This window comes from Dipodomys merriami, unplaced genomic scaffold (genome assembly GCF_024711535.1).
Source record: "Dipodomys merriami isolate MVZ:Mamm:240054 unplaced genomic scaffold, mDipMer1.0.p SCAF_10, whole genome shotgun sequence".
Classification (NCBI taxonomy): domain Eukaryota; kingdom Metazoa; phylum Chordata; class Mammalia; order Rodentia; family Heteromyidae; genus Dipodomys; species Dipodomys merriami.
In genome coordinates, this window is record NW_027202271.1 from 558108 (window position 1) to 572246 (window position 14139).

A 14139-nucleotide genomic window follows, 5' to 3' on the forward strand; every position below is an offset into this window, starting at 1 on the left:
CATCTGAGAAGTCCCGCTTTAGTTCCTTTGCCCATTTAGTAATTGGTTTGTTAGGTTTGGGAGGGATTAGTTTCTTGAGTTCCTGTATATACTGGATGTTAACCCCTTGTCTGATATATTGCTAGTAAATATTTTTTCCCAATTAGTTGGTTGTCTTTCTAGCTTGGTTGCGATAGATTTAGCTGTGCAGAAGCTTTTTATTTTAAAGTAGTCCCATTTGTCGAGTCTCTCTCCAATTTGTTGTGACCCTGGGACTCTGTTCAGGAAGTTCCTTCCTGTGCCTATTAGTTCAAGTATCTCTCCTACTCTGTCCTGTAGTAGTTTCAGAGATTCAGGTTTAATGTTAAGGTCTTTAATCCATTTTGAGTTGATGTTGGTGCATGGTAATAGGTTGGGGTCCACTTTTAGTTTTCTGCATGTGGCCGCCCAGTTTTCCCAGCACCAGTGGTTGAAGAGGCTGTGTTTCTTCCATTGTATGTCTTTGGCTCCTTTGTCGAATATCAGCTGGCTGTAGGCCTGTGGATTTATTTCTGGGTCTTCTATTCTGTTCCATTGGTCTTCGGGTCTGTTTTTGTGCCAGTCTTTGTTATTATAGCTCTGTAGTAGAGTTTGAAGTTCGGCATGGATATCCCTCCCATGTTGTCTTTATTCCCTAAAATTGTTTTGGCTATTCTAGGTCTTTTGTTGTTTCATATGAATTTTTGGACTGTTTTCTGTATTTCAGTGGATTATCATTTCTTTAGAGTCTCTTGTTCAAACAAAGAAATTATAGAACTCACTCGTCCAGCCTGGTACATGTTTCTAATAGCACTTTTATTGCATATGATATTATATATAAATATTACACACACACACACTCCTATGATTTCACTCATGTGGAATCCACTCTAAAATCTTTTTTTTTTCTTTTGGTTGGTCATGGGACTTGAACTTTGGGCCTGGGCACTGTCCTTGAGCTCTTCAGCTCAAGGCTAGTGCTCTACCACTTGAGCCACAGCCCCATTTCTGGTTTTCTGAGTGGTTTATTGGAGATAAGAGTCTCACGGACCTTCTTCCTGGACTGGCTTTGAACCATGATCCTCAGATCTTAGCCTCTTGAGTAGCTAGGATTACAGGCATGAGCCACCAGCGTCCAGCTACTCTAAAGTCTTACAGAGGTATTCGGAAACTCAGTGGGACATTCTGTCCCCTGGAACCCTGCCTTTGGATTTTCATCTAGCGAATTTCATTAATTATCACAGTAGCTTTAAAAATATTGCAATTCTTGGTTCAGAGCCAGCCCGAACAGGAATGTCCGAAAGATTCTGATCTCCAGTGAACCACCAGAAAAACTGGAAGTGGTGCTGTGGCTCAAGTGGTAGAGTTCTCGCCTTGAGCTAAAGAGCTGATGGACAGCACCCAGGCCCAGAGTTCAGGCCCCATTACTGACAAAAAAAAAATGTCACAATACTTAATTCTTCATTTGAGGACACAGAACTTGGATAAAGAGTTACCCACATAGCCAGGTGCTAGTGGCTCATACCTGTAATCCTAACTACTTGGAAGACTGAGATAGGAGAATCTCAGTTCAAAGACCAGCTTAGGCAGAAAAGTCCATCATACTCTTTTTATCTCCAGTTAACTAACAAAATCTAGAAGTGGAGATAAGGATCAAGTGGTAGAATACTAGCCTTGAGCCTGGGAGAGAGAAAGAGAGAGAGAGAGAGAGAGAGAGAGAGACAGACAGACACACACACACACACACACACACACACACGTTTTATTGTTTATCAGTTACTCAGTCTATGGTATTTTATTTAAAAAGCCCATACTTGACTAAAACAATGCTGTTTGTTTTGAAGAGTTATCCAGGCATAATGTAGAATAGAAACATAAAGAGGAGCCGGGCGCCGGTGGCTCATGCCTGTAATCCTAGCTACTCAGGAGGCTGAGATCTGAGAATCTCGGTTCAAAGCCAGCCCAGGCAAGAGAGACTGTGAGACTCCTATCTCCAATAAACCACTAGAAAACCGGAAGTGGCACTGTAGCTCAAGTGGTAGAGCACTCGCCTTGAGCTGAAAAGCTGAGGGACAGCGCCCAGGCCCAGAGTTCAAGCCCCATGACCGACAAAAAAAAAAAAAAAAAAAGAAACATAAAGAGGAAAATAATTCTTCCTAGGGTGATTAGTTTCCTTTTTTTTTTTTAATGCCAAAACGGGAGCTTGAACTCAGGGCCTGTTCCTGTCCCTTAGCTTTTTGGCTGGTGCTGTACCATTTAGCCATACCTCCCCTTCTAGCTTTTTTTCTGATTAATTGGAGATAAGAGTCCTAGACTTTCTTGCCCAAGCTGTCTTGGAATTTTGATCCTCAGATCTCAACCTGTAGCTAGAATTACAGGCTTGAGCTTCCAACACCTGGCTTTTTGTTTCCTTGTTGTCTTCAGAAGATTTTGTATAGGGAATACGTACTAGATCAGCTTTATACTTTAGCACTTTGTTGCTTATACCTGTTTATGATGACTTCTCTTTCTGATTGCAGACTATTCTTCCCAATACCTCAGGAACAGGAAGTGACAGAGGCCTGGTTTTTATTCTTAGACCAAAGCAGACTGTGTGTACATGGCACTTGGAGACCCTAGAAGAGAAACCTGTCCATAACATGGCCATCCCACTCTCCTACTCAGAAGGAGGTGACCTTCCTGCTAATCTGTGGGTTCTGTGGAAAGGAAAATTTTCTATTCGGATTATTTATTTATATGTTGGTTGTAGGGCTTGAACTCAGGGCCTGGGCACTATCCCCTGAGCTCTTTTGCTCAAGGCTAGTACTCTATTTTGAGCCACAGCTCTGCTTTTGTTTTTCTGGTGGTTAATTGGAGATAAGAGTCTCACAGCAACTTTTTTGCCTGATCTGGCTTCAAACCATGATCCTTAGATCTCAGCCTCCTTAGTAGCTAGGATTCTAGGCGTGAGCCACCAGTGTCTGGCTATCATTTCTTTAATCAGAAATAGTTACTGGGCAAGGAAACCAGAAAATTAGCAAGATGGAAGGAGCTAGAAAGAATATTTATTTATTTACTTGTTTATTTTGTTTCTGGTCTTGGTGCTTGAGCTTAGGGCCTGGGCACTGTCCTGGAGCTTTTTTCCTTCAAACTAGCACTCTGCTAGCTTCGCTGCAACTCTTTTCTGGTTTTCTGGTGGTTAATTGGAGATAAGAGACTCAGGGAGTTTCTTCACAAGCTGGCTTCTCGCTGAGATCCTCAGATCTAAGCCCCCTGAGTAGCTAGGATTACAGGCATGAGCCACCAGTGCCTGGCTTGACAAAACATATATTCATTTACTCATACATTAAGCCAGGAACCATTAGAAAAGCAGTAACAGAAAGTCAAATCACAGTCCTAAAAATTGAGTCATTTTTTTAGGAGAGGAAGCAGTAAGCTTAGAGAGCATGAAACCAAGTGTCAATCCAAACTAAAGTGGCCGAGATCTAAGGGTCATGGTTCAAAGGCATTCTAGGCATGAAAGTTTGTGTAAGACTGTTATTGCCAATTAACCAACAAAAAGCTGTGGCTCAAGGGATAGAGTGCTAGCTTTTAAAGAAAAAGCTAAGGGACAGTGCACAGGTCCTGAATTGAAGCCCCAGTACCACCATATACACACCAAAAAAGATCTAAAGTAACTTGTTTTTCCTTTAGATCCTATTCCTGGAGGCTGTAATTTGGAGTTTGACTTAGATATTGACCCCAACATTTACCTGGAGTATAATTTCTTTGAAGTGACCATCAAATTTGCTCCAGCCAATGTTGGCTTCTCAAGGTATAATGATCTCCCAATCTTTCCAAGCTATTCAATGTCATTCATGACTGTGTATTAAACTCTCTCGAGTATTCTGTAGTCAAATTGGAAGTTTTCATTTTTGTGTGGAATTGTCTAGTGTATACTTCATTACCAATGTTTGAATTGTGATTTGTTTTTTAACATTACACCATCTATTCTATTTGTATGAACTCTTTATTATATGAAGAGCCAGATATGGACCTATTATGAGCTTAGAAGTATATCTTAGTTACTACAAAGCATTTTTTGTGTGTGCGTGTGTCGGTTGTGGGACTTGAACTCGGCCTGGGCGCTGTTCCTCAGCTCTTCAGCTCAAAGCTAGCGCTCTACCACTTGAGCCATAGCACCACTTCCGGTTTTCTGAGTTGTTTATTGAAGATAAGAGTCTCACAGCCTTTCCTGCCCAGGCTGGCTTTGAACTGTGATCCTCAGATCTCAGCCTCCTGAGTAGTTAAGATTACAGGCGTGAGCCACCGGCTCCCGGCCCTACAATGCATTTTTTAAATATAGAAAGCAATCAAGAGCATTGGTGGCTCATGCCTGAAATCCTAGCTAGAAATGCTAGGATTAGAGTTTGAAGCTTGCCCAGGCAGCAAAGTCTGTGAGACATTTTTTTTTTTTTTTTTAAGTCTGTGAGACTTTTACCTCTAATTAACCAGAAGTAGAGAAGTGGTAGAATGCCAGCTTTAAGTGGAAAAACCTAAGCAAGAAATTGAGGCCCTGAGTTCACATTCCAGTCCTCCATCCCCCTAAGTCCCCTGAAATTAGAGCTTCTGGTCCTTTTTTGTAGATGGTACTTTCATCAAGGAGATTGATGTTCAGTTTTCTTTGTTGACTTTAGAGGTGTAGCTCCTCCACCCTGTGACACTGAGGAGGGCGAGGACTTACGGTGGAGGTTGCAGTATGATGTGTACCAGTATTTTCTGCCTGAGAATGACCTCACTGAGGATGCATTGCTCCAGCATCTGCAGAGGATGGCTCAGGTCCCAGAGGTGAGGGCCAATGCTGTCAAGGTAAGTGATTCTCAGTGTTTGTGTGGCTACCCTCTGACCTCTTTGTATGAGTGTAGTTCCTCCCTCTAATACTAGCTGCTGTTGAATCTGGAATGTGAGGTTCGAGGTTCAAAGCCAGTCAAGGCAAGATAGTTCTTGAGGTTCTTATTTCCAATTAACTAGCAAAAAGATGGAAGTGTAACTGTTGTTCAAGTGATAGAGCACCAGCCTTGAGGGAAAAAGTTAAGAGACAATGCCCAGGCGCTGAGTTTGAGCCTCAGCATCAGTACCAGGAAAAAAATAGAAAAAGAAAAGTGTCAGTGAGGATGGAGGGGCTATCAGGAGCTTATTTATTTTTTATTTTTATTTTGAATGTGCATACAAAATATGACCAGCTTCTTTGTGGCCTGGTTACCTTGAGACCTAAGCTGTACTCTGATAACTATTAGGAAAAATCTGGCAATTCTGAATGCTACAGCTTACTATTATTTTTTGTATGTACTTGATACTGGTACTAGGGATTGACTCAAGGGCAGGTGTTGTCACTTGTCTTTTTTACTCAAGAATGGCACACTACCTCTAGAGCCATCCTTCTATTTCTGGCTTTTTACTGGTTAATTAGAGATAAGAGTCTCATGGATTTGTCTACCTGGGCTGCCTTTTTGAACCTCAATTCTCAGATCTCAGTCTCCTGAATAGCTAGGATTATATGAGTACAATATTTATATGTGTGTATGTGTTGGTCCTGGGGCTTGAACTCAAGGTCTGGGCATTGTCCTTGAGGTTTTTTGCTCAAAGATGGTATTCTTTTTGCTCACTTGATCCACAGCTCCACTTTCTGCTTTTTGGTGGTTAATTGGAAATAAGCATCTCAGGGACTTTCCTGCCCATGCTGGCTTTGAGTCAGCTTTCAGCCCCCTGAGTCATTAGAATACAGGTCTGAGCTACTGATGCCCAGCTACTAAAACAGTGCTTTCTTTCTTTCTTTCTTTCTTTCTTTTTTTTTTTTTTGTTGGTCATGCTATCCCTCAGCTCTTCAGCTCAAGGATAGCACGCTATAACTATAAGTAATGTTTTGTCATTTGAGGTCATGTTAGGCAAAAATAAATAATTTGTGAGATAGTATCAGATTTTGTATTAGTTAGTTGTATAGTTTATAGTCATAATTATTGTTACATAATAAAAAGCAAGTTAAATATGATTCCTGGCTGGTCACTGGTGGCTCATGCCTGTAATATTAGCTATTTGGAAGCTGAGATCTGAAGATCAAGTTTCAAAGCCAGCCTGAGAAGAAAAATCCAAGGGACTCTAATATCTAGTAAGTAGCAAAAAGTCATAAGATAAGGCTCAAATGGTAAAGTGCCAGCCTTGACTGAGAAAGTCATGTGAGAGCAGGAGGCCCTGGGTTCAAGCTACAATACTCAATACTGGCACACACAAAAAAAGATTCCTGTCTTTATGTTGTTTAAAATTTAATAAGCTAAAGAAATCTAGTTGTCCCAACTATATTTATATATTATTTAGATCATATTTTACTTAAAATGCTAATGTTTAACGAACTATACCAAAACCTTGAGAGCATTTTAAATGAGAAATTGTTTATTAGGATATACAAACTTCATAGGATGGGCTGGCCTTTTGATAGAGTTAAATTAGCTGGTGTATACTGTAAACAGAAATTACAATTTTAGATAAAAATTATAATTATAAAAATTATAAATCCTAGGATTTCTAGCTAGGATTTCAGGCATGAACCACCAATGCCCTTGATCGCTTTCTATATTTATTTAGGAAGTTGAGATCTGAGGATTCCAGTTCAAAGCCAGCCTCAAGTGGTAGTACGCCAGGCTTGAGCTGAAAAGCTAAGGGACAGTACTCAGCTCCTTTCAAGCCCTGATATTCACACACACACACACACACACACACACACACACACACACACCAAAAAATTAATATTGCAACTCTTTTTTTTGCCAGTCCTCTGGCTTGAACTCAGGGCCTCGGTACTGTCCCTGAGCTTCTTTGCTCAAGGCTGGCACTCTGGCTCTTGAGCCACATTTCTGGCTTTTTCTGTTTATATGGTACTGTTTATGTGGTACTGAGGAATGGAACCCTACCACTACCTAATATCGCAACTCTTTACATATGGTCAGGATAATATAGAATATCCTTCCAAAAAAATCAACCACATGGGACTGGGAATGTGGCTTAGTGGGTAAAGTGCTTGCCTAGCCCTGGGTTCAATTCCAATTCCTTGGTACCACATAAAAATAAACAAGTAGGGGCTGGGAGGTGGCTCAGTGGTAGATCGCTTGCCTTGCATGCCTGAGGCCCTGGGTTCAATTCCTAAGCACCACATAAGCAGAAAAAAAAAGCTGGAAGTGGCATTGTGGCTCAAGTGGTAGAGCGCTAGCCTTGAGCTGAAGAGCTGAGGGACAGCGCCCAGGCCCAGAGTTCAGGCCCCACAACCAGACCCCAAAAAATAAAAAATAATAAATAAACAAGTAAAACAATTGTTTTTTTTTGTTTGTTTGTTTTTAAATCTAACCACTAATTTGTGCATTGTTTTTGGCTTTAGGTGGTTACTCTAACAGCTAATGATAAGACAGAGGTTTCCTTCTCTTCCCTCCCGGGCCAAGGAGTCATTTATAATGTCATTGTCTGGGATCCCTCCTTAAATACTTCTGCTGCTTATGTTCCTGTTCACACATATGCTTGCAGCTTCAACGCAGTGGAGAGTAGCTGTGCTTCCCTGGGTGAGTATATGGATTTTGACAAATCCTTCTTTGGCTTTGCAGATCACTTTCTACTAATACAGAGCTTAAGAATGTTCAAATATGCTTTTGTCTAGTTTTTTGGGGTTTATTTTTTTCCCCTTTTTGGTCTTAGGGCTTGAACTCAGAGCCTGGTTACTGTTCCTTAGCTTTTCTGCTCAAGACTGGCTTTGTTCCTGGCAGCTAGTGCCTTACCACTTGAACCACAGCTCCACTTTTGGCTTTTTGGTGGTTCATTGGAGATAACAGTCTCATGAACTTTCCTGCTTGGTCTTGTTTTGAACCATAATTGTCAGATCTCAGCCTCCTGAGTAGAGTAGTATTACTAGGTGAGCTCCAGTGCCCAACTACATTTGTCTAGTTTTCATTTATTCATTCATTCACTTTTTTCAATCCATTCATTGATTCAATGATATAGCAAATGCCTCATGAGCTTTTCTGGTATTTTCTGTTCAAGGGCCTGGAAAATAAATGTGAATAATACAACTAAAGGACTTGTGCTATATAGTATATATATTGAGTTGGAGGAGATGTTATACACAAGAAGAGTTACAAGGAAAAAAAACACAATCAGAAAGGGAGATAATGTGGGGCTGGGAGAAGGCACTCTGAGTTGGCATGGCTAGGGAAGGCCTTAGAGGCAGGGTATTACAAGTATGAAGGAGGGCCTCTGTGTGCCAGGCACAGGGAATACCTATGCAAAGCCTCATTTCTGGGATCCTGCCTATGTTGGTTTGAAGAAACAAGGTGAGAACAGTGTGTGGAGGAGCTTGAGGAGGATGGAAGGAGAGGGGAGGCCAGAGGTGCAGGGCCTTGTACCTCATAGTATGGACTTTAGGGTTTTTATCCTTCTCATTTGTTTGTTTGTTTGTTTGTTGATCCAGTATTGGGGCTTAAAGTCAGGGCCTTGGTGCTGTCCTTTAGCTTTTTTGCTCAAGGCTGGTATTCTGCCACTTGATCTGCACCTCCATTTCTGGCTTTTTTTTTTTGAGACATAAGAGTTTCAAAGAAAGCCAGGTGCCAGTGGCTCACACCTGTAATCCTAGCTACTCAGGAGGCTGAGATCTGAGGATCACGGTTCAAAGCCAGCTGGGGCAGGAAAGCCCATGAGACTCTCATCTCCAGTAAAGGACTGAGAAAACCTAAAGTGTTAGAGTGCTAGCCTTGAGCTGAAGAGCTGAGGGACAGTGTTCAGGCCCAGAGTTCAAGCCCCATGACCAACCAAAAAAAAAAAAAAAAAGATTCTCAAAGAATTTGTTCTACCAAGGCTAGTTTTGAATCATGATCCTCAGATCTCAGCATCCTGAGTGGCTAAGATTAGAGGCATTAACCACAGTACTGTTTTCGGATCTGTAGATGTTATAAATTTGACTAGTTGTTTCACTAGTATACTTTATAAGCCTCCCAAATTTTCATTTTTCTTCTCTGGGGTCCAATTCAGGGTCCTGGGTTGTATTTAACTAACATGTCTTCTTTATTCTGAAATAGGTCCTCAGTCTGTTTTTCTTTCAAAACTTTGGCCTTTATGAGAAATAGAGTATATTCACTTTAAAAATTTGTTTTTAATTGTTACCATCAAGATGATATACAGAGGGGTTCCAGTTACGTAGCTCAGATAAAAGTACATTTTTTGTTTTTTTGGTCAGTCTTGGGGCTTAAACTCTGGGCCTGGGTAATGTCCCTGAGCTCTTCAGCTCAAGGTGAGTGCTTTACCATTTGACCCACAGTGCCACTTGCAGTTTTCTGGTGGCTAATTGGAGATAAGAGTCTCACAGACTTTTCCTGCCCAGGCTGGCTTTGAACCGCAATTCTCAGATCTCAGCCTCCTGAGTAACTAGGATTATAGGCATGATCCACCTGTGCCTGGCTATTAATAGCTGTGTATGTTGTGTGTGTGTGTGTGTGTGTGTGTGTGTGTGTGTGTGTGTGTGTGTGTGTGTGTGTGTGTGTGTTATGGTTTGAACTCAGTACCACCAGTTTCATTAACACAATTTTCCATTAAAATGGTAAGAAGAATTTTTTAATAGCATCAAATTAACAGCCAGCATCTTTTCTAAATCATTCAGTTTCTTTCCACTGTTGGCTTGAATGAGATTTTAGATATGTGTCATAAACTTCTTTTAATTTATGAAGGCCCTCCCTATCTAATTTTTCTTAGTAGTTTATTTTTTGAACCCACAGAATTGTTTTAGGCAAAAAGTCTTTTTTTTTTTTTTTTAATTTCCTGTGGGGCTTGAGCTCAGGATCTAGGCTGTTGTCCCTGAGCCTCTTTGTGCTCAAGGCTAGCATTACCACTTGAGCCACAGTTTCACTTCTGGTTTTCTGGTGTTTAATTGGATATAAGAATCTCATGGGGCTGGGAAAGTGGCTCAGTGGTAGAGTGCTTGCCTTGCATGCATGAGGCCCTGGGTTCGATTCCTTAGCACCACATAAGCAAAAAAAAAAAAAGCCGGAAGTGGTGAGTGTGTCTCAAGTAGTAGAGCACTAGCCTTGAGCTGAAGAGCTGAGGGACAGCACCCAGGCCCAGAGTTCAGGCCTCATGACCGGACCCAAAAAAAAAAAAGAATCTCATGGACTTTCCTCCTGGGCTAGCTTTGAACCATGATCCTCAGATCTGAACCTTCTGAGTAGGTAGGATTATCTGTTTATCTTCCTCCCCCAAATATGTAGGCAGTATTATTTACCTCTGTTAGTAATTTGTATTTTCTGATCGTGTGTGACACACCACACACACACATACACACACACACACACACACACGCGCAGGTCCTGAAGGGGGGCATACACTCAGAGCCAGGCTACTGTTGTAGGTTATTTGGAGATAAGTGTCTCAGAGACTTTCCTGTCTGGGTTGGTTTTGAACCTTGATCCTTAGTTATTAGCTACCTGTTGAGGATGAGTGGATCAAGAAAGTATGTGGCAAATACATATACATCTGTATATGTATATATCTGTATATGTATATACATATATACACATACACACATGGACATATGTGTGTATATACATATGTATATATGTGTGTGTATATATATATGAATTTTACTTAAATCAGGAAGAATAATTTGTCATTTTTAGAGAAACGGATGGCCCATGAAAAGAATTACGTTAAGTATATCAGGCTCAGAGAATGGGACTGATATTTTCTCTCCTATGGAAGTTATGTCTGAGCTATAAACATATATATACATACATTGCCATATGTGTGTATTCACAAACAAATCCACTGAAGTATGCTACAGGGGAAGATTCCAATGTTGTAACTCTTCTGAACATCTAACTTATGGTTTAACAACATGAACACCAGGAAGCTAGAACGTGTTTTGTCAGATGTGGTGTAGTCAAGGGGAGGGGGACAGATGAATGGAGAGAGGAAGATGGGTGAATACAATCATAGTAGTCAGTGCACACACGTGAAAACAGGGCCAGGTAACTTGAAGGGGTGGAGTTGGGAGAGATGGGGGAGAGGGCGGTGAAAAGGGTAACAATGATCAAGATGCAGTGTACTTACAAACTGACATTTTGAATTGAAACCATTTTGTCTAATCACTTAAAGATAATTTATTATTATTGCTTACATAGATTAATTCACTAGAAGTGCAGGTATATTTTTAAGATAAATTGAGACTTTGTTAATTAAATAACAGAATACCAGATTGTTTGTATTTACTGTGAAGTTGTGGTTGTTTTTAGGAAGAGTTTCGACCAGAGTGTTCTTCAGTCTCTCTGCTCTGCTTGGTCTCTTCATTTGTTTTTTTGGACACAGATTCTGGAAAACAGGTATCCCATCTAATGTAAATTGATAGTTATATGTATCAGTGGCTTGTTGGGTAGTGAATGCTTCTGCCTAAGGTCTTCCTAGATTTGTGGTTGGTTCTTTCTATGAAGTAGTGATTTTTTTTTAATTTATTCATTTTTTTGTGCAGGTAGCTTTTTCTTTAAGGCTGGTGCTCTACCACTTGAGATACATCACTTCCTGTTTTTTGCTGGTTGGACATAAGAATCTTTTAAATTTATCTTCTCTGAGTAGCTAGAATTACAGGTACTCAGCACAATACTTTTTCTTGATTAGTTGAAAATAGAGTATTATGGGAGACTATTTAATTCCTTAAGATGTAAATTTTATTTATTTATTTATTTATTTGCCAGTTCTGTGGCTTGAACTTGGCCTTGGCACTGTCCCTGAGTTTTTTTTGCTCAAGGCTAGCACTCTGTCAGTTGAGCCACAGTGCCACTTTTGGCTTTTTCTTTTTATGTGGTACTGAGGAATTGAACCCAGAGCTTCATGTATGCTAGGCAAGCAGTCTACCACTAAGCTACATTCCCAGTCCAAGTGTAAATCTTGAATAAAAAATTTTATTGCTATACCTGAGCAGAATCCTAGAGATATTATGTTTTTTCTTTCATACTGATTTTGATATTATTTGTTAATAGTTCATACTGCTATCATCTGTATATTGTAATTGAGATATAGTATTAATGTTACCAATAGTAAATGAGAAGAATTCAAGAAAAGAGTGTTTCATCGTCTTTAAATAGGATTGTCTTACTAATAGGAAACCAAGTTTTCTATGTGCTTGTGCTTTCAGGTATTTTAATAGGTGAGATGATTCCTTAAAAGAAGAAATAAAAGTCACATTTTGCAGGCCAGGAACTGGTGGCTCATGCCTGTAATCTTGCTACTCAGGAGGCTGAGATCTGAGGATCACAGTTTAAAGCCAGCCTGGGCAAGAAAGTCCATAAAACTCTTACTTCCATTAAACTACTCAGAAAAACCCAGAAGTGGTGCTGTAATAGAGTGCTAGCCTTGAGGAAAATGAAGCTCAGAGATAGTACCCAGGCCCTGAGTTCAAGCTCCAGGACTGGCACCAAAAAAAGTCACATTTTGTTTTTGAATGCTCCTTTTTGATTGCTTCCCATTTTATTTTTGTTTCTGTAATTGCAAGATTTAGTGTATGCAGGTGAGAATTCCAATTGTGTGAGTCCTTTGACTAACTTACAGCTTAACAAAATGAATACCAGAAATCTGAATCATGTTTTGTCAATATTGCTGAAGTCATGGGGTAGGAAGGCGGACAAATGGAGAGTGGAAGGGTGAGTGAATACAGTTAGAATGTTCAGTGTACATATGAGCGAATGGAACCAGTTAACTTGAGGAGATAAGTGGGGTTGGGAGAGATGAGGTAACATTGATCAAGATGCATTACACTCATAAACTGACATATTAAGTTGAAACATCTTTATACAACTGTTCAAAAATAATTAACCTTGGCACCACTGGCTCATGCCTGTGATCCTAGCTAGTCAGGAGGCTGGGATTGAGATCTAAGGATTATGGTTTGAAGCCACATGAGGCAGGAAAGTCCCTGAGAATTGTCTTCAATTAAACACTAAAAAGCTGAAAGTAGAGCTGTGGCTCAAGTGGTAGAGTGCCATCCTTGGGCACAAAACTCAGGGACAGTGCACAGGCCCTGAGTTCAAGCCCCAGGACCAGCATGAAAAAAAAGCGCCAGTGGCTCACGCCTATAATTCTAGCTTCTCAGGAGGCTGAGATCTGAGGATCGTGGTTCAAAGCCAGCCTGGGCAGGACAGTCTGTGAGACTCTTATCTCCAATAAAACCACCAGAAAAGCAGAAGTGGCACTGTGGTTTAAGTGGTAGAGCTCTCACCTTGAGCTGAAGAGCTAGGGACAGTGCCTAGACCCAGAGCTGAAGCCCCACGACTGACAAAAAAAAAAAAAAAAAAAAAAGATGTATAAGCCAGGTGCTGGTGGTTCATGCTGAAATCTGAGGATTCTTGTTTGAAGCCAGCCTGGGCAGAAAAGTCCATAAGACTCTTATCTACAATACACTGCTTAAAAAACCTGGAAGCGGTACTCTGGCTCAAGTGGTAGATCACTCAACTTGAGCAAAAGATGCTCAAGGACAGCACTTGAGCCCAGTGTTGAAGCCCCAGGAACAGGAAAAATAGAAAAGAAAGAAAAAAGTATATACATCTAAAGATTTAATGCATAGTTTCAGATTAGACATAATTTACAAAGGTCCTGTTTTTCTTTGATCCTTAGCATTGCAGAGAAAAAGAACTGTTTAAAGTGTAAATATAAATAAGAAATTTAAAATTAACTATTTAGTCATTGAAATTGATCTACATCCACTTTGACATCAGTGGCTCATGCTTGTAATATTAGCTATTCAGGAGGCTGTGATCTGAGGATTTAAGTTAGAAGCCAACCCTGGCAGGAAGTCTATGGGACTCTCTTTCTTTTATTTTGTCAGTCATGAGGCTTGAACTCAGGGCCTAGGCCCTGTCCCTATTTGCCCAAAGCTAGTGCTCTACCACTTCAAGCCACAGCTCCACTTATAGTTTTCTGGTGGTTAATTGGTGATGCATAGGCTGGCTTTGAACTATCATCCTCAGATCTCAGCTTCCTGACTAGCAAGGATTATTGGCATGAACCCCCAGGGCCAGCTTCTGTAGGATTCTTTTTGGGGGGAGAGGGGGTCCGGTTGTGGGGCCTGAACTCTGGGCCTGGGCGCTGTCCCTCAGCTCTTCAGTTCAAGGC

General features: G+C 40.7%; 1 protein-coding gene across 4 annotated transcripts in view; it reads left to right on the plus strand.

Moving 5' to 3' along the window:
* The window catches only part of Tm7sf3 (transmembrane 7 superfamily member 3), a 52155-nt gene that overhangs the window by 19665 nt on the left and 18351 nt on the right, over positions 1-14139 (plus strand). For 3 of the 4 annotated variants that reach the window (XM_070037975.1, XM_070037970.1, XM_070037972.1), the window contains exons 3-7: positions 2517-2667; positions 3670-3790; positions 4653-4824; positions 7382-7559; positions 11271-11357. In XM_070037975.1, coding sequence (XP_069894076.1) covers positions 2517-2667; positions 3670-3790; positions 4653-4824; positions 7382-7559; positions 11271-11357 — 709 coding nt within the window. The remainder of the gene's footprint in view (positions 1-2516; positions 2668-3669; positions 3791-4652; positions 4825-7381; positions 7560-11270; positions 11358-14139) is intronic. The other variant, XM_070037974.1, reaches the window with a different exon arrangement.